Source organism: Chinchilla lanigera, unplaced genomic scaffold (assembly GCF_000276665.1).
Source record: "Chinchilla lanigera isolate Chin_1 unplaced genomic scaffold, ChiLan1.0 scaffold00103, whole genome shotgun sequence".
Taxonomy (NCBI): Eukaryota; Metazoa; Chordata; class Mammalia; order Rodentia; family Chinchillidae; genus Chinchilla; species Chinchilla lanigera.
The window spans coordinates 3,275,945-3,299,163 of record NW_004955504.1 but is presented as its reverse complement, the minus strand read 5'-3'; the positions used below and the strand labels follow the sequence as shown (position 1 = coordinate 3,299,163).

At 47.7% G+C, this 23,219-nt stretch overlaps 1 protein-coding gene across 1 annotated transcript in view; it reads right to left on the bottom strand.

Moving 5' to 3' along the window:
• Adamts16 (ADAM metallopeptidase with thrombospondin type 1 motif, 16) overlaps nt 1-23,219 on the bottom strand; it is a gene marked incomplete in the record, with an annotated part of 153,491 nt that overhangs the window by 21,469 nt on the left and 108,803 nt on the right. The window contains 1 exon segment of the mRNA XM_013505868.1: nt 17,253-17,379. Coding sequence (XP_013361322.1) covers nt 17,253-17,379 — 127 coding nt within the window.

Genomic DNA, 23,219 nt, shown 5'->3' with positions numbered 1-23,219 from the left:
CCAGGGACTGAACCCAGTACTTTCACAGTGAGCTACATCTGCAGCCCTGATTTACTCATGTACACATACATTTTTATCTTAAACCAAGGTCTTGAGAAGTCACTACACTGTCCAGGCAGGCGGGGCTGAGCTTGCCTCTGTGTGAGCCTCGCAGAGGGCTGCATTTCCAGGCCTGCGCTGCCTCAACACACACACCTTCCTGGCTCCGCTCTCTGCAGAGCCCTAACTAACACAAGAGCCGGGTCACGTCTCACGCACACTGCCTCTTGCTTGCCCTCGCCCCAGCTCCGCCCGGTAGAAGCTGGTCTCCACGCTCCTGCGGGGGAGTACTGTCCAACTGTTGCTGCTCACAGGACACCGCCATCACTGCCCTGCTCCTCCTCACTCCCTTGTCTGTCCCAGGGCCCGTGGCTCATGCATAGGACGGGCATCTGTCTCCTGCCTCTGGGTAGAGGCTCACAGCGCAGGGGCCGGGTCAGAAGCTCTGAGCCCCCACGGCAGAGCCGCTTGGCTCATGGGGCGGCAGGGGCTATCAGGGCAAAGAGGGATAGGAGGAAGAAGTCCCCCAGACACAAACCCAGCTCTCAGCACTGTCACAGAGGTCCACGCCGGGAACTTACTGGTCTGCCAAGTGCTAACGCGCCCAGTGCTGGCCTCTCCCTGCGTCTCCCTGTGTGAGGGCCTCCTGTGTGTGCCAGCTCCACAGCCGGCCTTCAATGTCTTCACTTCCCTGAAGTAACACCGGAGCGCCACACAGGAGGAGGGGACAAGCGGGCCTCCTCTTGTCAGGCCCAGGGAAACCGCTGTCAAACCTCCCACACTGCAGGGTGCTGGGTGCGGCTGCGCTCCTGCCACCAGCCCCTGTCCTCCGTCCTCTGGTCCTTCCTGACTGGGCTCAGAGGGGATCACGGTTTCAGAATCAAGGTGACAGGGACCTTGCTCTGGCAAGAAAAGACAGACACACTTCTGTGGGCACCAGAAGCAGCAAGAGGGAGAGGAGTGGAGGCTGCGGCCAATGGGAGGTCCCGGCCCCCGGACTGCTCCTGGTGAAGGGAACGGTGAAGGGAGTGCAGGGAAAGGGGGAACAAGTGGATGCAGGACAGGGAGGCTGGTGATGCCCAGGTTGCCTTTCACCCTCCTAGGCAGAGCAGGGCGATCTCACCGTGAAAGGGGCAGACAGCCAGGAAGCCAGGAAGACGCTCTCCAGGAGATGCTCAGCCCTCCCCAGAGCTGGCAAACTTCCCATAAAAGGGCCAGCTGGTGACTCTTCGGTCTGCTGGGTCATGTGATCCCTGCTACAAGGACTCAGCCCAGCTGCGGAGGTGAGGAGAAGCTGGATTCACACCCACACCCATGGGCATGGCTGTGACCCCACAGATGACAGAACCAGTGTCCCCCTCCCCTATCTAACCGACTTAATCCATGAATAGGATAGAGCATCTGTATCTGCAGAAACCAGGAGCTGGAATTGTTTACAGGGAAGTGCTGGAATTCGATACCTGTGCTGAAAGACAGGACAAGCAACTGAACTGCTATATACAGTGGCAAGAGTCAGCAACCGTGAGCTGGACACATGAGGTCTCCGCCTGTTTGCAAATCTTACAGGGACAAGAGCAGGCTACTTCAGACGCAGAAGCCAGTGAGAATGTAAACTGCAGCTTGTTGGTAGGGTGTGAGCTGAATGCAGTAACAGCCAGGCCAAGTGAGCGCTTCTGCTGGATGCTCTAGGCTCTGCTTACCTCTCCCCACAGGCCAAGGAGGTAAACGCAATCACTTCCTAAAAGTGAAGCTCAGAATTGTTCCATACCTGATCTAGGGCTGGCTTTGAACCATGAACTTTGAACCATGGTGGAAATTCCTGATGTACACAGCATGAGCCCATGGTATAGAACTCATGGATGAACCCACTCAGCTACCCAAGGGGGAGGGGTCAGTGAATTCCCATTTCACAGGGGAGGAAACTGAGGCCCAAAGGTGCTAAGAACCTTGGCCTCAGCCACCCGGGTCCTTCATGGTAGAGCTCATGTGGCTGGAAGCAGCAGGGCAGCAAGGACACTCGGGAAGCCCATGCCCTGCTCCATTTATTGCTGCCACAGAAATAAGAAATCCACAAGGCGGCCCATGACCCAAGAAGAATTCTAGTATGAGTCAGTCATTGAATGCTGCTTTGCTCTAAAATGTCCTGGGGGAGAAATACAAGTATTTAGGAATTATGTGGGCTTACATGTCTGAATTCTACAGTTGTACTTGTCAAGCAAGCCTGCTTCTTATACCAGTAAGGGCAGAATTCACCATTCTACATAAAAGCTGTGCATTTCCACATGGAACAAAGGTTTGGGGATTTCTTGATTCTGTGCTAAATCCCTATCAAAATCCGTAGGGCCACGCTCCTTCCAAGCAGGACGCCTGCAGTCTCCAGGAGGGTCCCGGTTCTCTCTAACCTCTGAAACTTCTCCTGCCCCTCTAAGGGGCGGAGCATGCGGTGCTCTGGGGAAAGTCGACTGCTGCCTGCTAGGAATTCAAACAACTCATGGCAGACTCAGCCCCCTCCTTCTATCTTCTGAAATGAATGCAGGAGATGGCTCAATTCACTTCTTCAGACGACGTGCATCTTAAATCCTGTGGGCTCACTAGCGGGGCTCTCTTGGGAATGAATGTCACAGTCCCATTCTGTCACAGATTCCCCACAACCCTAACCCCAACCCCACTCTGAGGCAAAGACTGCCTCACCCTTCCTGCAGCTCCAGGCTCCAGCCTTTGCCCCAGTGGATCTTGTACGGCCTGTCCAGATAGATTCCTACAAAGCACCTCCTCAGGTTCCTGAGCTGGGAGGCTGACTAGGAAGGCTTCCTGGAATCCTCGTCCAGCAGTCTTGGGTGAAGACCAGAGCCCGAACCATGGTTCCTCAGCTCCTGGGCTTTGGAACGCCACCAGTGGTGGGTGTTGTGGGGGTCTGGGCAGTTAGGACCATCTACAAGTTTTACGTTATAGTCCACAGCAACGGGGATTCCAGGAATAGTCATAAATCCAACGGATCTTCAGAAACCGAAGAAAGGGAAAGAATCCACTTTTCACACAGATCAGTCTTCAAGCAAACCCACACCGTGTGAAGTCAGTATCTGCCCCCTGCCAGACCTCAGGTGCTTTCTCTGTGATCAGGTGATGAGGAGACAGCAAGGTCTCACGCATAGTGTCGGATCCACGTACACTCTGTTATGTTTTGAAATGTTAGCTTGCTGAAAAGGAACAAAACCGAGAATTTCATGGCTTTGCTTTAAAAAAAAAAAAAGCATTAGAGTCAACGATGCCTGAATGGTGGGGCCTATGCACCACGGACATCCATCTCTGGGTCCAGGCAGGAAACTCAGAAGAAAGAGGCAGAAGTGCCAACAGGCCCACTGGTATTTACTGTGGTTTCTGCAAGGCGAGAGCAGGATTTGAACTTTTACAAGGACTTCTGAGAATCTGTGAGTTTTATCTTTGAAGCATTCAAACAGTCACCATGGTGAGATCCAGGTGTGGGGGCGGCACATGCTGGAGATGATTTCTCCAGCTGGTGAGTGCTGTCAGGCCAGTGTCTGCCAAGAATATACGGGTGACGTTTGACGGCAGAGTCATCTTTCTTGATAGGGCTCAGCAATTCCACGCCCCACGGGAAGGGCTTCTCACTGTGGCACTTGGAGATTACTCGAGTCCAGGAAATGAACATATAAAGCCCAGAGAACAATATTTATGTAACCTCCTTTCTCCCAAACCTGTGAAACTCCCTCTTCCTGTGCCTCATTCTTCTTTAATACTCCTGTCAGTCTCACATAGTAATAGACACAAATAGGTATTATTTAAATGTTGAAGAAATATTTTAAGTCTTTATTGAAGTAGTTAGGAAACAGTAACAGTAACTACTTTATTCTTTGTAATCAACTACCTAATGAAAAACTTGAATTGCTACCCAGAAGAAGTCATCAAATGTATAATGCTGCAAATGTTGCCTTCATCTACCATGAATTGGTCAGAAAGCTCAGGGAACGTACGGAGGAACGTACTGTGCTGTTATGTCACTTATGGCTTTACATTTTATTTTCATTAGTCTGTGTTTGCAGTGCATAATGATTACATTCCTCGTGGGGAGTGGCCCAGGTACACAGCGCACCTTAATTCTTTTTCTTTCTCCTGTCCTCCTCCTCCTTCCACCCATGGCTCGGTCCCCTTCCCATTTGCTGTATTATAATTGGAATGATTTACTAGTCTGTGTTACAGGAAGTCTAATGACTCAGTGGTATTCACCTTGCAGACATAGAGTGACATCAGAAAATCCTTTGTTTCATAGTTAAATGGTTTCACAGATGCTCGCTATTCCTTCAATGCGTTGTGGCAGAGAAATCCCATGTTTCAAGACCTCACCCTCTAGCTCAGCTGCTCCAAATGACTCAAATTGGGATGGCAGCCAACCAGTGTAGCAGTGAGGATAACTCATTCCTTAGTATCCTATGCAGAATGGAGAAATGTCTGGGCACCCTGGGCCGACTGTGATGTCTCTTTCAACTGCCCGTATGATGTCAGGTCTACACTAGTGCAAGTGGCCATAGGAGAACTGCATCCGCACTGACAGCCCGGGAAGCCACCTGGGGACCCGATGTGGAGCTCTGAACTGACTGAAAGGCTCTCCTGAAAAAGCGCAAATAAAGGTGGCTGCAGGGCAGCTGGGAGACGACTGCAGGCATCTACTGCTCTGATTACTGCATATCAGGGGCCGTCGAGCTGGCTGTGCAGCTGCTCGTTGTCCTCGAGAAATCAACACATACTCCAAGATGCTGAACAAACTGCACGTGATCTGTGCTGATGAATCTGATGCCAACATCTCTCTACTTTGAGTTCATTAATACTGGCAATAATACCGCATATTTAACGAGGTGCTTTATCTGTTTGAACTCTTTTATCCTCATAAGAAGTCTATATGGTAGGTACATTTTTTTTTTTTTGAGGTACAGGGGATCGAACTCATGACCTTGCACTTGCCAGGCAGGCGCTTATGTCACTGAGCTATATCCCTAGCCCATGGTAGGTACAATTACGGTTGTCATTTCAGAGATGGTGAAACTGAGGCAAAGAAATATAAATATGACCAAAGATAGGCAGAAGAGGATTCCCTTGTGTCACCTGGACCCAGTATTTGCAGTCAGAACCATCATGAGACCCATCCCTCTGCAGATTCATCATAAATGTGGACTGCAGTGGTCAAAGGAGACTGTGGCCAGTGGCGGGGTCAGGGGAAGCCCTTTCTAGCGTCCTTCACCACGGGCAGGAGGGCAGCACTGTCTTCAGAGATACGTAATGCTCACATTGACTGACAGAGCTGAGTGAATACCTTTGACAACTATAAGGCCATACAATGATTTGACAACTGTGGACCAAAGGAAAGCACATCTCTCTGAAGGTTTCTTTAAACATAAAAACATCACGGTGCCTGAAGATTTTGGGAGAGATGGTGCATGTGAGGCAGTACAGATTCCCTTTCCCAGAAATCACATACATGTTTGAAACACTGTAAGCATTTCCAAAGCACCAAAATGAAAGCACTGCTCACATCACCAACCAGCCGGGTTCGTTACAGCAATGCAAAGATGGCGTGATCAGTCACACCATCAAGGCCTCCTTCACCCAGGGCTGCAGATTCAGGATGGGATTTTCCTTTCTTCAAAACTGTGAGGTTATGAGTGCTCAGTCCTTTGAGCTGTGGACGTGTGAAGGGGCTCATGTGTCCGCCAATGACTGGTGCTGACCCAGTATCAGGTACACAAGTAAGGAACACGAGGTCCTCCTTGTCCTCAACTCCCAGGAGCTTCAGCACTCTGTCTATAGAGCCTGTGGTGCTTGTGAGGCTGGAGGAAGTCAGTATTCTTTTTAGTTTTGGCTTTTGTTTTGGTGTGGTACTGGGGACTGAACTCAGGCCCTCTGCACTGAGCTACATTGTCAGCCCTTTTTATTTCTGTGGCTTTGAGACAGGATCTCACTATGTCGTTAGGTTACAAAAGCTAGGCTCAAAGTTGTGATCTTCCTGCTCCAGCCTCCAGAAGTGCTGGGATCACAGACTTGTTCCACCATGCCCAGATGAGGTCAGGGTTCTTGCTCAAAGGCATACTCACCAAGGAGCCAGAGCTCCAGAGTCTGCAGGGATGGTGTCCTGCAGGCTTTCTGCGGCCAGGGTAGGCAGAGGCATGGTTGTTTCTACCCCGTGTGCTAGCACAACCTCACAGACTTTCACACACAGAATTATCAACTTCTTTTCTTAGGATCTCTCCCAGGGGACTGCAGAAAAGTCATTAGCTAAAATACAGCCACTCTTGAGAAGGTAGAAACAAGATGTTCCCCTAGTTAGGTAAACAAATCAAAACGCAACATGTGTCAAGCCAAGAGCCACCACTGCACGGTGACAAAGGAAACAGAGTCTAACTGGGATGAGGAACAAGAAGGATCCTCTTAGGCAATTTCTGGAGAAGGGCTCATCACTGCAGTGGAAATAGCACTGAGGTGGAGAGTAGCCAAAAATGCTGAAGGGGAACTGACCACCATTGGTCTAGGAGATTAAAATGTTAACAGTGGTAACCAAACATAATTGGATAATTCAACATTTTAGACGCAACAGTGTTGATTAAAAAATAACCATATTACAAAATTTTAGCATCTGGTTACAGAGTTAATGTTTTACACCATAAGAATAAAAACTGGGGCTGGGGATTTAGCTCAGCGGCAAAAGCCCCTGCCTGGCAAGTGGAAGGTCATGAGTTTGGTTCCTGGTACCGGAGAAAAACAAAAAAAAAAAAACAAAAACAAAAACAAAAAAAGAATAAAAACCAATTAAAATATAGTAGTATAACATATTAACAAAGTACAAAATATTTTTTAAAGAGTTATAAACGTTCCTATTCACTTCTAATGGATGAATCTATGAGCAATAAGGAACCCAGTGACCAAGAGACTATAAAGAAGAAAAATATAGGTGGTTTCCATGTTTTCAAGATTTCAAGTTTGCCTAAATAAATCTAATAATATAATGTAATCCCTATCAAAGTTTCAAAAAATAAGTCCAGGGCAAGATGGCTTCATTTCTGAATTTTACCAAACTTTTGAGTAAAAGTGAATTCTTTTCAAGCTATGTGAAAGAATAGAAAGTGAGGGACCTTTCAGACTTATAAGGCCAACATCACCCAATCAACCAAACCAGGCAAAGATGCACAAAGGTAAAACTGTACAGAATGACATCCCTGAGGAACACAGATGCAAAAGTTTTCATCAAAATGTTATCAGGTCCAATTCTACAGTACATCAAAAGATTATTCAATATGATCCTTGTATTGTCCCAGAGATGCGAAAATGGCTGGCTCAACACACATGAAATCCATAAACCTAATATATCGCCTCAGGAGAATGAAGGACACAAGCCATATGATCGTCTACATAATGCAAAAGATGCATTTCATAAGTTTTTCAATCCTTTCTGGTGAAAATCCTGGACAATTAGGCATGGAAGGGTTACACCTCAGCATGATAAAGACTTCATATGACAAATCCATAGCCAATATCCTATGAATGAGAAGTGATGGAAGCATTTCCCCTAAGATTCAGAAAAAGACAAAAATATCCACTCTTACTGCTTTTATGAATATAAAATTCATCTGAAAAAAATCATCAAAAAGCCCAGAAATTTCTGAGCAGCACACATGCTAAGAGGTGAACCTTTCCATCAGGGAGCAAATGTCATAAAATCCTACAGCGGTACGGCGTGAGTGTGGACAGGAGGGCACAGCAGCGAGCCAGGGCCGACGCAGGGATTCCCCGGCATTTACGCAGGTGGAGCTAAGCTGTGGTAAACTGGCCTTCAGTGCAGAGCAGATGGGGTTCCACTACATGGTGCTGGGACAGATCAGTCGTATTGGAAGAAAATTGGACAACACTGCATTTCATTCTTTAAATCAAAATATAATACATTTTGATCGCAGCCCAATAATTAAGCAATAAAAATATTTGAAGAGTATAAGTAACTATTTTACACTAGAATATAAAAACTTTGAGAGTGTGCCATATAAACAAGAATCCCTGAAAGGAGAATGTAAACTTCACTGCATGACAAAAATAGTATGTAACAATACCACAATGTACCTGACAAAAAGGACAACTGCCGCTAACAGTTACCAAAGACAGGTGCATGCGTTGAGGAACCAAATCGTTTATGAACCAAATGAGACACTTTAGAAGAGGGAGGCCAGCCTTCAACAGCGGGGTAAGAAGCACAAACACAAACTCCAATGGAGCGAACCAGTAAATACTTTACCTCTGTCATGGGAACTACCTCTATCTATCTTTTTATACATAATAGGCATGTATTACTCATTTTATTACACACATATGTAATATATGTACAATTCCCTTATGTATACCCACTGAAAATTAATACGATAATGAGAAGGAGCTATGAAATGTCTTTTCATAGGATTCATGCAGAACTTATTCAGCTGGATACTATGGCGGTTGAAGCCACTCTTTGTATTTTTTACCCGCATTACCTCCAGTGCCCATCTACCTCTTTCTCATCTATACCCTGGGAATTATCACAATATCCATCTAATGGGGCAACTGTGAGATTCTAATCAGTTAAGCCCTCATCTCGGCAACATTGGATTAATGCTGAGATTTATAATTTTATCATTATCACCGTTATTTGGAGGAGGTCAGGTTTTTGGGGTGTGAAGCTTCTGTGTAAGTCATGGTCAACCCCTGTGAGAACAGTACTATGAAATTTAGAAAAGTTTATAGTGTCAGTTTCAATGGCTTCATGCTATGTCCCCGTATCCCCAGTCATAAGCATTTTTGCCCTGACATACTAAATGCATTCCATCAACAATTTCTTATTCTGTTTTCAAAAGATATTGATTCACTAGGATTCAAAATGGCGAACACCACTGGCGAGAAGAGAAATGGCTAGATCAACGTTGTACACTACAATTTAGTATGTTTAAATATGAAACATGGAGAGAAGGGAAGGTCACCAGCTGTTCAGAGGCTGAGGGAAGTCTCCAGACACAGGAAGTCCAGCTTGAAAACCAAAGTCTGGGATGAGGTGGTCCCTCACGGGTAATTCACTTTCTTGTCTTGTCAACAGATTTAAGTCATTTGCTGGATACGGATTCCTCATCATTTATCTCCATATTATCATTGCCTTTGTTTCCATTTACTGCTGCAGACTATTGCAGTGGATGTACCCACAACGCCTGTCACTGTCTCCGGGCATTTAACTGTTGCTCTGAGCACAGCAATAGAGCTCTTTTAGTTAACCTTGGTGACTCAATAACATGATAATCACATGGCCTAACAGATTCTAATGAAGGCCAGGAAGGATGCTCCTTCTGGAGCAACAGACTTGAAGACTCCAGTGAGGAACATCAGAGCAGGAAGCTTTGAGACCGCTGGGCACCTTCCCTACTGTGCACCACTGGGAACACACACACTGGCCACCCAAACGCATGTGTCTCCAGTACCCTCCACTCCCACACAAGGTACTTCTCTGTACGAGCAGAGGACCCTTGCAGAAAGGATTTGGAGGTGACAGAGCAGAAACAAAACCTGGTCCTGCCCAGCTGCCCTGCAGTAGCAGCCTGTCTCTGCACGAGGATGTCTTATCCACATGACCTTGGTGACACAGTGTCGGCATGGCTGGAGGGTGAAGGCCTGCTGTACGTCCGAGGAGCCATCAACAGGACAAAGAGCAAAGCCCACTGCCCAACCTCTGGAACAGACGTGGTAGGAAGAGTATCCACAGGCAAAGGAAGAAGGAAGGAAGAGGCAGTTATAATGTCTTTAAAAAAGGGGAGTAGAGCAGGTTGTTTTACAAGAGAAGAAAGAGTCAAAGACTGAAATATAAAATGAGTACAGGATTTGAGAACATCAGGAAGGATATTTCAGGTATAAAGTCACCAACAATCGTTCAACCAACCACAGCAAAGAGAGCACAAAACCTGGAAGATAAAACCAAAGAAAGCTAGACCAGAATGAAAGAGACAGGTATTAAAAAAACAAACTCATTATGTGAGGTGAAATAATCCAAATGCAGAAAGACGAATACCTCATGTTGTCTCCTCAGTGGAGACCAGTAGGTCAGTCTCACAAAAGAATGGAGTGGGATTGAGGTTCCTAGAGGAGCTCAACAGGGTCACCAGATGAGCGAGGGGCATCGCGCCTGCTTGTTGTTAGCACGGCAGGACAACCATTGGCTAAAATGATCTCTGATATCCTTCCAGGTGGCCAGAGAAGAACAGTGTGAAATTCCTAACAGAAATAATTAATGCTTGAAGAGATGAAAGTGCTTATTACTCTGACTTGATCATGACACATTGTACACAGGTACTGAATTGCTACAATACACTCCACAAAGATACATGAATGTTATGTCTCAATGAACGAGAAAGAAAGCATAGGAATAGTAAACATCAGTCTATTGTGTGAGAGCCCAGAAGACAAGAATATGAAACATGAAAGAGTATGACAATAATTTTCGCACATCAAAAGGATTTCACACGGCAAATGGGTGAAGGATGAGAAGCGTGGAAACAAACTAGTGCACAAGGGAGACATGGGAATAAAGACCTGAAAGCTTCAGGAAGCAGACCGGGAAGCCCAGGAGACAGTCACAGGGAAGGGGCATGACTCAGAAGAGCAGGCGCAGGGGAACGGGCGATGACGCAGGCGCCTCAGGCTCGCCGCAAACGCTGTTCCCAGCCTGCACCGCGGTCCTCAAAGTGCCTCACCTGCGAGCACTCACAGAGCTCAGTGGCCCTGAAGCATCCTCGGGTGGACGGAAGAGGCTGTCCCCTAAACAGGGTGGTGTAAACAGGACAGCGGTGGCCCGACAGCCAAGAAGAGGGAGGTTTGACACGGCAGAGCCACCAGTCCAGGCTGGGGGAAGAGCCGGTGCCCCCGGAAGGAGAGCCCAGGAGGAGAAAGCATCAGAGCCTCTCCGTCTCTGACGAGCTTGACAGTATGGACCATGCCCGGAATGGCACAGACAGCCGGCTTCCTCACAGCCTGGTCCACACCGCACACTGGCAACGAGGTCTACACCATAACCTACCTCCTTCTCCTCCTCCTCTACACTCCCACCTTTTATCCCCGCAGCATTTATCACCTTCTAAAGCATGCTATCAGAAATGTGTTTATAAACTAAGGTATAAAGAACCATAAAGTCCGAGAGGCCACCGTGAGGAACGCAGCAAGAATCTGCTGCCTGTGTCAGAACCTCGGCTCAGTACGCATCCGGGAGCTGCCTGAGAGCAGCTGGGGAGAAGATCAAGGGATTCTGCCGGCCCAGGGTCCTCTCTTTCACCCCGCTGCGCTGTGTCTTTCACAGCACTGAGTCCGCTGAGAAGCGGTGTTGAATTGAAAATGAAACTTATCTACACAGAATTAACTTGAAGATCTCTTTGATTGTGAGAATAAAGCTCTATGCATGCTTTTAAAAATGCAATCAGATTATATGTTATTTATTGGAAACTTTTCAAGTAAAATAAGGGCTGCTTAACTAGAAACTGAAGGGAGAGATAAAGAAGGATGAGGAAAATCTAAGACTCAATAATCTTATTTCTACCTCCTGAAAAATCTCAAGGCACGATTACAGAGGATTTGGAATGATTTCAACAAGTCAATAATAAGTAACTTGGATTTGTAAGCAAATGCTAATGTAAATTAAAAAATAAGTTAGTAAATTCCTGTATTAATTTAAAGTCCATTATTTTGGTTGAAATTCTGCCCTTAAAGGAGAGCTTGCTCAAGTCACACGAGTTCACTCTACTATTAGCTTGGTTTTCCTAATTGCATACAGTCTGTGATATTTGTTTTAAAAAATTAGTTAAGTGAAACTTATTTTATGGTGGTGGAGGTGGAGTAGATGGGATGCTGATATAAGGAAAAATGATGTTTTCTTCCAAAATGACTCAAGTAGCTTTCCAGAGAAAAGACCAAGAAAGTGCCATTTCACACAGCGAGCTTGGGCACTCCCCTTGCTAATTTGGTCTATATCCTCAGTGAACTTTCCCAAGACTATGCGGGTCGCAGGCCCTCCCCTTGGTACATGCTGCTGCAGAGAGGGGTGCAGGGCAGGTAGCCTCGGGGGTCCAAAGTGCCTGAGAAGGGCCTGGGTTGCAGAAGGCAGAAGAGGAGCCCCCTTCCATCCTCGTCACCCACCCTCCGCCCTCAGGCCCTCAATTCAGACACGCTTGTTTTCCGTGGCCCACTCAAAGGACGGGCCCTCCTGCCTGCCAGTTTAAGTCAACTTCTGAGCTTGCAGGAAGCTAGAGAAGGAAATGCTCCATTTTGAAGAAGAAATGTCCAATGCTGTAACCTTGTAAGTCACAAACACACAGAAGAAAGAAGTAAAGGAGAGAAGGAGAGAGGGAGGGAAGGGAGAAAGGAAGGAGGGAGGCAGGGAGGCAGAGAGGGAAGCCAGTCTTTGCAAAATATCTTTCCTTTAAAAAGGTATTTTGTCCCAGTGGTGAGAAAGTAAGACAACTGTAAAGTAAAGTTAATAAGAAATGGGGACAAATAACCAATCATAATGTAAGATTTCAACGTGCAGCCCTCTCCCTACACTTCCGGGGCAGGCTTCTCAGCAGTGACAAAGGTGCACCCTGCTGAGGCAGGGGCAGGGGGCTCTGCAGTGCAGGAACCTGTGGGAAGTCCCCTCCCCTCCCCTTTCCTCCCCTCCCCTCAACTTCTCTGTAAGCCTAAAGCTATTGCCAAAAAGTCTTTAGAAATAAATGTATACACCAAAAAACATATACACCAAAATAACAGAAAAAAAAAAGACCCAAGCAAGCAAAAAGGCCCAAAGTGCAAAACACTCTATTGAATTATGCCAGGCAGATTACTAGGTGCAAAGTAACATTCAAAACTAGAAAGTTAATGGTTTTGTGCTCACTGTTTCCAAATAGTTCCTACTATTCATGAAGTGAAACAGTCTGGCTTCCGGCTGACTTTGCTGGTTGCTGTTTGCAACCTGACTTTGAGCAAGGATGGGGCAACCCGGTGTCGGATCCATTCCAACTCTGCTCCGGCGGGAAGGGGCATCTTTTCCAGAACAGGTGCGGGAAATGCCACCTTTCCAGATGCAGAACTGTCACTTCTGGAGACTGCGCAGTTTCAAGTCTGATGCTCCTCCTTGAACCTCTTCTTCAGGCCTACCTGGACGGCCCACAGAGCCTTCAGGCACAGGCCTTGGGAGACAGGGCTGGTCCAGCCTCAGAAAGTAGATTCACTGCTGTGAAATCTCAGCTACCAAGACGATGAAATGAGCCGAGAGGACTCCTCGGGCAGCACTTCTGGGAGCTGGGCACTCTCCCGGACAGATGTCACCAGGGATCCACTTGCCTTTATTGCCGCGGTAACGGCACATCCCCGAGTGGTCAGTGCTTGCAGGGCTCACATTTGAAAAAGATGAGAGGTAAAAAGGAAGGCAGGAAAGAAGCACCTCCTCCCTCCTGCCGCTGCCAGTGTTGCTGTGGGAGAACCGCAGTAGTAACCCTGCCCTGCTGAGTCCTGTCTTTCACTTCTCCAGTGCACAGCCAAGCAGACACGGTTTCCAACCTCCGTACCTGCGCTGTTAAATAAACAACTCTGCTGGGGGGGTCGTAAAGTCAGGAACCGCAGGTGAAAACCACACGGTGCCTACACGCCAGGTGGATATGGCTGGGATGTGCAGATTCCTAAGAGAACAAGAATCCCAGGACCCTGAATCTATCAGGATCTACCAGAACTCCTGTTCTGCTCTTCCGGAGTGCTGAGCAGAGGGGAGTGCACCCACCTGCCATCTGGAAAACATTTTCTTTCTCAACTTCCCTCCACTGTGGAAGGCCCAGCAGGTGTGCTTGTGCTGGGAAAGGGTGAGTTAAGATAAATGACAGGAGCTGCTCCACTTTGATAAACCCACAAGCATAAAGGATGGAGATAGCTGTGTGATTTGTAACTCCTGCTTCAAAGGCAAGTGATAGAAATGCCTGGCTTGAAATGCAGGCTGTGGAGGGGGAGCCATGGGAGGGCACTGAGCAGTTGGTCTGCTGTAGAAGCAGGGCCAAGAGAAGAAATGGGGGACTACTGCTCCTCCACCCCCAGGAGCAGCCCTGAACCGCTGAGGCTCCATGGCTGAGCCCCGTGACTGAGCCGTGATGCTCCGCTGGCTGACGCCTGCAGACCTGCTAACATCACCTCTTCCATACGGGACCCTGACTCCTAGCAGCCTGCCTGAACAGATGGATGATTTGCGGGTAGGTCCCTGAGGCCAGACAGTTTCCAGTTGTGACCTGAGTTGGAGGCTCCGACCAGCAAGTTGGTTTCCCTTGTCACTTGAGTTACCGATGAGAAGACCGTGGTTTAAAGGCTGTTTGAAAGGTTCTGCTCCGCGTTCTTCAGAGGACCCTTCTTCACGTCGCATAGGAGGTGCCAACTCTCACCCCACTGTACCCTGCAGCTCAGCTCAGCACAGCATGCATGAGAGAGGCTGGCAGCTGAGCCCCCAAGGAGCAGTGGCTTCAGAGGACCCAGGACTGCCCAGGGAGACTGAAAGAAGGACACGCTTTCATCGGCAGAAAAACAGACCTGGGCCTTCTGCCTATTTGGTCAGGAAGAAAAAATTGTTCGTATCCTAGGCAAGAGAGAAGTCGCTTACATTTCAGAGGAAAACCAAAAGAACATCTATTTTCCCAACTCCATTGCTAAAATAAAATAAGAACCAGAAGGGTTAAGCTGTAATGTGGTTCACTTTCCTGTTTTGTCTTTGAAAATTCTGCTTCACAGACTAAAAACAATGGACGTGCATTTCCAAGACTGAGTGTTGCTCCCATCTCAGAGCCTTTAGGTGAGTCATCTCAACAATCCTCTCCTTACCCTAGGGGGTGGGGGATGCTGGGACTGGATCGCATCTGATGTGGGTGACAGGTGGGGCCCAGGCACGGCAGCCACCCCTCTGTGTGGTCCAGCACGACTGGCCTCGGCAGAGAGCTCCAGGCAGGAGAGTGGGGGGACCGGGGACTCACTGTTCCCTAGCTGAGGCAGAAACGAGCCCCGCCTGGCCTGCTCCAACTCCTAAGAACCCCAAGGCTGGAACCTGTCACTGGAGATAGCAGTAAGGCTGTTCGTCCATCTCTGGAAGCGTTCTTCTGCAGAGGACAATACAAATAGCCTGAAACACAGACGCACACATGGAAGAGGCAGGCAAGGCAGGGGTGACGAGATGTTTCTCAGGTGAATGTGGAGCTGCCACAGTCCAGGCTTTCTAGGTGTTTCCTGGAGCGATCCCTCCAACTTTGGCCTAGACTGACCTGGCTGTCGGTGCACTGTGACCTTCCTGCCCACAACAGAATGAACTGATTTACTACACTGACCCGGACTGAGTTAAATAGAGAACACAGCACACAGAAGAATTCAGAGGTAGCTGTGGCTCTGGATTTCCCCAGGTCAGAAAGGCAGGGGCAGAGGAGACCAAGGAGACAAAGCAGCACTGCTCACGGTGGACGGAAATGTACCAACACAGGGGGCTGGGGATTTAGCTCAGCGGCAAAGCACCTGCCTGGCAAGCACAGGGTCATGAGTTCAGTTCCCGGTACTGGAGAAAAACAAAAACAAAACAAAAAAAAAAGAAATGTACCAACACATACGCGCGCACACACACACACACAAATGTACACACAGTGATGAGCTGTACAAGGACGGACTGGTACTCAAGGGACTTCATACACACCGGTGGTGTCATATGATTATAACAGAGCTGAAATTCACTGCCACCTGGAGCACAGATGCAGATCCAGCTCTTCAGGGTTAAACAAATGCCAAGATGCTGTCATTTCCAAACTTCAGCTGGGCTCCTCTGAGCCCCCTTTCTTAGACCAGCCTCAACTATGGGTCAAGGCGAGGTCCCTAGATAGCCTAGGCCCCACTGGTACCTGCTGGGGAAGACCAAGGCCAGCCAAAGAATCACCTCCTTGTTCTAGTGCCAGGGTCCCTGTCCCCTGTGGGGGAGGAGCCTGGGTCCCACAAGCAAGTTGGCAGGTAGGGTGGGGTTTCCGAGGATCGCCCCTGCTGGAGACCGGGCTGTGCAGGGTTATGTTGCTGAGCGCCGGAACCTCTGGCTGAGCAGGAAAAGCTCACATGCAGAGCGTTCTGCAGTTAAGATACCACCACTGCTGAGGCAGCTGAGGGCACGGGCTGCTGACACTTCTACCCCAGAGCAATAAAGGTGCCCGCCTTAGAAAGCAGGCAGTTCTCTTAACTGGCAAAATGTTCTGCTTGGAGAATTCTTTGAAGTAACTTCCCAAGGACCTGCTTGGTTCCTGCCTTGCCTCAGTATCCCTTTCTTTTGTTTGAAAACCAAATAAATACAGGCTGTCAGGCAGACCCCTTGGTCTTCACTCCTGAGAGAGTTCTGATCTTCCTGGATGCCCCAGAACCACACTACTGGCCTCTTTGATGTAAGCCATTCACTGTCCAGTCATTCATGAGGTGGTGGGTCTGATCAGGCCATGATACGCCCCTTCTACCCTTAAAATTCTTTCCCTTCCTCTGAGCTGCAGCCAATCACCCACTCATTCGCTCCCCATGGGAACACCCGTCTCCTGCACGAGGGAAAGCTGAGCGCCCGTCACGGTGGGCTCTTCCCTACTGTGGTAGTTATCACTCATTTGGCTTGGCCGCTTTAGCCAAGCCCCGGCTTTGTTTATGTCTGACCCCTAGTTCCTTCAGCCAGGAAATCCCTTTGACAAACAGGGGTGTCCTGCTTTGTCCTGCCTCAGCTGACTAGAGAGATCAGTTCCTCAGTAGCCTAGAGTACGCTGTCGATAGACACATCAGGCTCAGATTGAACACACACCAAGCTGTGCTCCTGCTGTCCACCCAGCCCGGCCCACAGAGGGTCAGGCCAGGGAAGCAGGCAGCAGCGCTCAGCCTGAGATCACGGATGGTGCGGAGCATCGTAACCAGATGCCAGTGTGCAGGGGCGGTGCCACGGGAAGAAATGTCCACTCACAGACAAGAGAGCCTCCAGACCATGTCTGGAGCCAACATGCATTTTCAGACCTGTGTTCAGGCACTGCTTGTTTTGATGGCTCTTTGTTGCTGTGGTCAGACAGCAGGCGTCAGTACTCATCCTGCAACTTCAGGGCTCAAGGATGCACTGAATTAATCTGTGAAACTGTTAAGACGCATGCGGCGCTTGTTACCTGGGAGGACAGGCGGCTACTCTGCAGGACACCAGTCCTGTGGCAGGCCGGGTCTTGGGGTTGCAGAAGGAAGCGTTCACTTGGAAACTCAGGTCTCGGAAGCAGCCTCCCTTTGTGATCATGTGCCCTGTGCAGGAGAGAGGGACAGCACACATTCACAACACAGCCCCGGGACGAAAGGCGGGTGAAGGGCAACAAACTCTTTGAAAGATCTTCACCATACTCGAGTGCCTCTTGCATGTCCAGTTGGCCAGCCCCTTTTTTTTTCACTTTTTTTGAGACAGGGTTCCACTATGTAGTTCAGGCTGGCCTTGAATTCACTATGTAGCCCACATTCTACTTGAACTCACAGCAATCTTCCTGCTTCAATTTCCCGAGTGCTGGGATTACAGGGGTGCACCACCACACCCAACTTGGCCAGTTACTGATATTTTATTTTTCTGACCTGTCTTCCTGTTTTTAATTGGTGAATTGCATCAATTCTTAGACGCACACATTTCTGCCTACATTTTAACAACACTGCAGTGATGTTACTGTACACTTGATGAAATATGCCAACACACCCGTTCTTTTCCAGCCCTTGGAAACCTAGATATTTTTCAAAAGTAGCTCCAATATTAAATATACCTGTCTCATACACCAATTGAGAGTTGACAGACGAAACAATTAGCAATAAATCAGCATGAAACAAAAGCAACAAAATGACCACCAATTTGCTGCCAGAGAATTGGGAGTTCTACATACTGTCAGGGTGGTAATCTGCATGTCCAACTCTTCCCAGTAGTGACTGAGGAGCTGTCTCAGATGAACTCAATGGAAACAAAGCCTGCTTGACTCTGGGCCTCCCTCTCTACCCAACCTGAGTGCTATGTAAAGCTTCGTGAATGTCACTTCCTTTGTTTGGTACGTCAGTCAATTGGATGTATCCCCAGAGGAGTATTACATGGGATACCAGGAACTGTCAAATCCATAGAGACAGAGAGCAGACTGTTGTCTGCCAGGGGCTGGGTGGAAAGGGAACGTGAAGTTATTGTTTAATGAATACTGAGAGTTTGAGATGATGCAAAGGTTCCGGTGATTGGTGAAGGTGACGACAGTGTAAAAATACAAATGTACCGACACCACTGAACTGGTAAAATAGTAAATTTCATGTTGTATACATTTTGCCATGATGTAAAAAAAAAACCCATAATAATTCAAATACACCTTTTGAAGGAAGCCAGAGCGTTCTTTCAATAATGAGGAAAGAAAAATGGAGGAAAAGAACCAAACTAGCCCTCATTTATAATGGGTCAAATCAAACACATTAGTGTATAGAAAGGACTTTATCGCGTGCTTGGAGATGCAGACTTAGGAGTTGTGCAGCTTGCATGGAAAACTGTCCTCCCACCCTCACTCCACCACCCGGCTGTTTGCCCATCCAGCTGCCTTCCTCCCCAGATGGGCCATCAGAGCAGCAAATCAGCTTGGTGAATTCCAGCACTCTGCTCCAGTGGGAGGCAAGGTGTGTGAAAAGAAAACTATGTCTAAGATACTCCCTGACGTCCAGTTTGGCATCTGGTGATGCTTTGTTTAAAAGGAGTGAGGCTATTCAGTGAGGAATTCCGCCCCTTTCAGAAAACCAGTTTTCATTATGGACTGCAAACATGTACAGTACTAATAAAAATAGACATTAAATACAAAAAAAATCTTCAGCTTTCTTCAAGAGACAGAAGAATAGCTCCTTGGAGTTCAAAGCCAGGAGCCACGGCTTGGCTCCTGACTCTGGACCCCAAATCACCCACTTCCTAGATCTGCTGAGGGAAGGAGGGAGGTTACGGAGGACGCTTGTGGTTTTGTGAATTATGCATTCTTTGCTGGCTCGATAGAATAATACATTGCATTAAGAGGTTTCCAGTTGTTGGAGCTCTAACATGAATTTTGCAAGCAGCTCTTCCTGATTTTAGTGATCTCAGAGCAGGAATGGTTTATTTAAAAATATGACTATGATAAAGGTCACAGAACATCTGTAGAAGTGTAAGACAAACTGTTAAAACATAGTGAATCTGCTGAAAAAGTGTATTTCTATGAAAGCACAGGAATTAAACCTCAAAGAATGCCTCCAGGGATGAGAGATGGGAAGGTCAAGCTGGCGTCCGGGGGGGGGAAGACACGCCTGCACCCCGCAAGGCAACAGGAAGATGGAAAGGCGAATTTAAGCACCCTGGTAAGTTGTGGCCGCAGCACTTGCACTAACAGGTGGGTTTAGGAGTGTCAGCGTGGTGTCAGAGCGCTTCTGCCGGAAGGTGTGTGCAGGAAGAGCCTGTGAGCATGGTGGGTGGGGTGTTACAATTCTGGGGCTACAACCCATCTGCCGGCCTGGCAGGTTCTGGTGTGAGAGACAGGAGTGGAAGTTGCACCTGCAGACCCCAAGAGGCCTCAGGGTCCCTTTTAGGGCAGACTGGGCTGGCAAGGGTGCAGTACATGTGCAGGGTGCACTAAGGAAGTGTGGTAACCCAGTCACAGTGAGACGAAGCGACACCAGAAGGCTGTCCCCTTCGGTGACCTGTGGACAGAAGCAAGTTGGCTGAGGGACCCTCCATGTCTCACAGCAGGGACAGGAGGGGCTGGAAAGCCCTGAATATCCAAGTCCTTTACAAAATCTGTCCTCTTAGCGGGGAACTGCGGGGTTCTTTTATAGGTTTCCCTGGATTTTTTTTTTTAAATGTTGAGACAGGGTCTAACTAAATTCTGAGTTGCCCAAGCTGGGCTTGAATTTGAGAATCTCCTGCCTCAGGCTGCCTAAGTGGTGGGTTATAGTCACGCATACACCACACCACACCAGCTGGATATCCTCTTTAAAAGACAACTCCCCTTTAAACGCACACCGTGTGCATGCACACACTCATGTACAGGCCACACACACACACACACACACACACACACACACATTCCTGGCACTCCCAGGGTAAAGCCTGTTTTCCCTTGTTTGAACTTTGGTTTTCTGAACCCCGCTCTTCTTCTCATGTGACACCGTGACCCTGTCCTGAGCCCCTCTCTGTCCTCTCAGTCCCAGGCTGTCCACCTGCGGTCATCCAATGCCACACTGCTGGGTGACCCGGCAGCCTTTTCAGCTGCAGACTGACCCCAGCACCTGCTTTTCTGCATCTCTTTGCTCACTGGTCCTCAGCCCTGAGCGGCAGGAGGCAGTCACCGACGGCCTGCTCCGAGCCTGGTCCTGCCTTCATTCTCACTCCTCTCTACAGACCCCTGCTTGACAGACAGCTCTCCTGCCAGTGAAACACCCCCATGGAGGGTGGGTGGGCTGTCCCCACTGCAAGGGGACAGAAGGGCCTATGCTTGGGGCCCTGCAGGACCTGGAGCCCCAGGAACCTGCTCATCTGCCCATGCATTTTTATCCTTTGAAATAAACCTGAGACAGGAAATGCAGGCTCCTGAGTCCCATGAGCAACTCTGGCAGAGCTTTAACTCCTGAAGGGGACAGGTGTAAAACCTCTGACCTAGCACCCACGGCAGACAAAAGTGTGACCACCCTGGTGACATGGTCTGAATGCTCGCACCAAGGCTCGTGCTAAAACCGAATCCTTGTTCAGAAGGTAGAAACCTAATCTGATGTATTTGCTGAAAGTAGGACCTTGGGAGGTTATCAGGGTTCACTGAGGCCATGGGCTGGAGTCTGGTAAGAAGAGGAGGAGAGATCTGAGGACCCAAGCCTTGTGACTGTCATCCACAGCAGGGGCAGCATGTGAGGACGGAGCCTTAAACCCGCGGTGTCTGAGGCTGACCTTGGGAAGCCAGTGTCAGAACTGGACCGAACTGCAGGGCGTCGAGCTGGTGACCAGAGGCAGAGAATCCATTAGCACTGCTAACCGGACGTGATATAAATAAATACATTTGCCACCACATGAGCTCAGGCTCATCTTTTCTGTCCTGGCAAAATGACAAGAGGGACATCTTTCTCTCCAAAAGCAGCCTGTGTGGGCCGAGCACCACCCGTCCCTGTTATTAGGTCTGGCTAACGTGTGTGTGGCATCCACCCGACACATTTCTAGAGGACAGACAGCACGTGTTACTCGAGCCTTATGGTTTTAGTAGCTTGAATGGATCAATTTGTTTTCTCAGTCTTGAGTACCTTGTGAGACTTTGGCCTGTTTTTTTAATGTTCACTAACTTCTGGGTGTACACAAATTAACAGAAGTTAACCAACACTTAGCCAGAACCTCATCAAGGTAGGGTGTGACACAACAGTATGAGTGGGGCTCCCTTCCCATGACACACCTACGAGCTGACTCTGAGATGCCACTTGAATTGTGTTACATAAACTCACTTTCTTACTTGCTAACTAGGATTATTAAGTTAGAAAAAGAAGGAAATGACTGTTCCAAATTGTTTCTGAAGAGAATCTTATGGACTCCTTTAAGTTAATAAACACAATGACTCAATTTAAATGAGGAACATATTGAGAAACCGTGCAGTGTTCGACCGCGGTGGAGGTCTCCTTGATGGCTATACAAGAAAAATAGATCTTTCCTGTACTTAGATTTTGAGTTCAAAGTCCACGTTTAATTTTTTAACCAGATTATTGTAATGTTTTCAGAGGTGCAAGTCTATAAATAATGGCTTCAGTTTGGTTTTCTGATATGAAATTAAAAGCATATGAAATTCAAATCTCCTGTTCAGCTCTTGAGAAAGAACCATCTCCCCCTGACTGCTGAAGGCTCTGAGCAAGGTCAGGACTCTTGACAAATGGGAAGCTGGCTCTGCTTTGAAAGAGAAGCACAAGTTGACTTCATTAATATACTTTTCTTCTCTTTTGGGGGATTTTTCTTCAGCTTTACCTTTGGACTGCCTGTCACCAAATCCTATATCCAAAACTTGTACTTGTCAATCAGATGAAGAGGAAATTCAGATTTAGCAATTCATGTGATGATTAAGAAACAATATATAACACACACACAGATACACCAAATAAACACATTGAATTTGCCCAACAAGTGCACAAATTCTGATGGCAAGTTATTTTTCAGCTGTGACTCTGAAGACTTCCACTTTTTATATAGGCTTCTCCTGGCATCTCAGGCAACAATTTCCTGTGTTGTGTAGTGTATTTTCTCACATTACAGGATTTCAGCACTTCTACATCCCCACCCTACACATGACAGCTAAAGACCTTTGCAAGATTCCCAGGGCCCCTGCCAGGGGACAGGGCAATCTGCAACACTATGAAACCTTGAGCAGGATAAGCAAAACATCTAAGCTTAGGAGGAAAGTTGCTATGTGAATTGTATCCTTGACAGGTTGATCACTGAATGGAAATAGAGCAAAAAAAGAGGGTGGCTAGTGGGTTTAAAATCAAATTTTCTCAAGAAAATGACAAAAATGGTATGGCAGAATCTATGGGTCAAAGCTAAAGCAAAATTTACAAAACAATTCATGGTTTTGAATATCAGGATAAATAAGAATGGAAATAATTGGAACAAATATCTAATTAGGATATTATGTTTAAAAAAAGGGTAGTGTCATGGATCAGAAGGAGGCAGTGGATAAAGGAGAAGAAATCAGTGCATTAGTAACATAAGCGAACATCACACATTCCTGGGCACTCACATCCACCATGCTGTGCCCTGTGTCACAGGACAGAGCGGGAATCTAGAGATGGAGGGAGGAAGGAGAGGAGGGAGGACAAAGGGTTATGGTGTGATATGTACCTGTCCCAACTCCCCACAATCAATGCACTTGTTATGTCTCTCAAACATGTAGCATTAAAAAAGGGAGATAAACAAATGTTTAGAGGAGATGCTGCCCCAATTCACAAATTCCAAACTAGAGCCAATTAGATAATTTGAATTTGCTGCACTTAGAAGATGGAAAAGGGGCTGAGGATTTAGCTCAGCAGCAAAGCGCCTGCCTGGCAAGCACAAGGTCATGAGTTCGGTTCCTGGTACCGGAGAAAAACCAAAAAAAAAA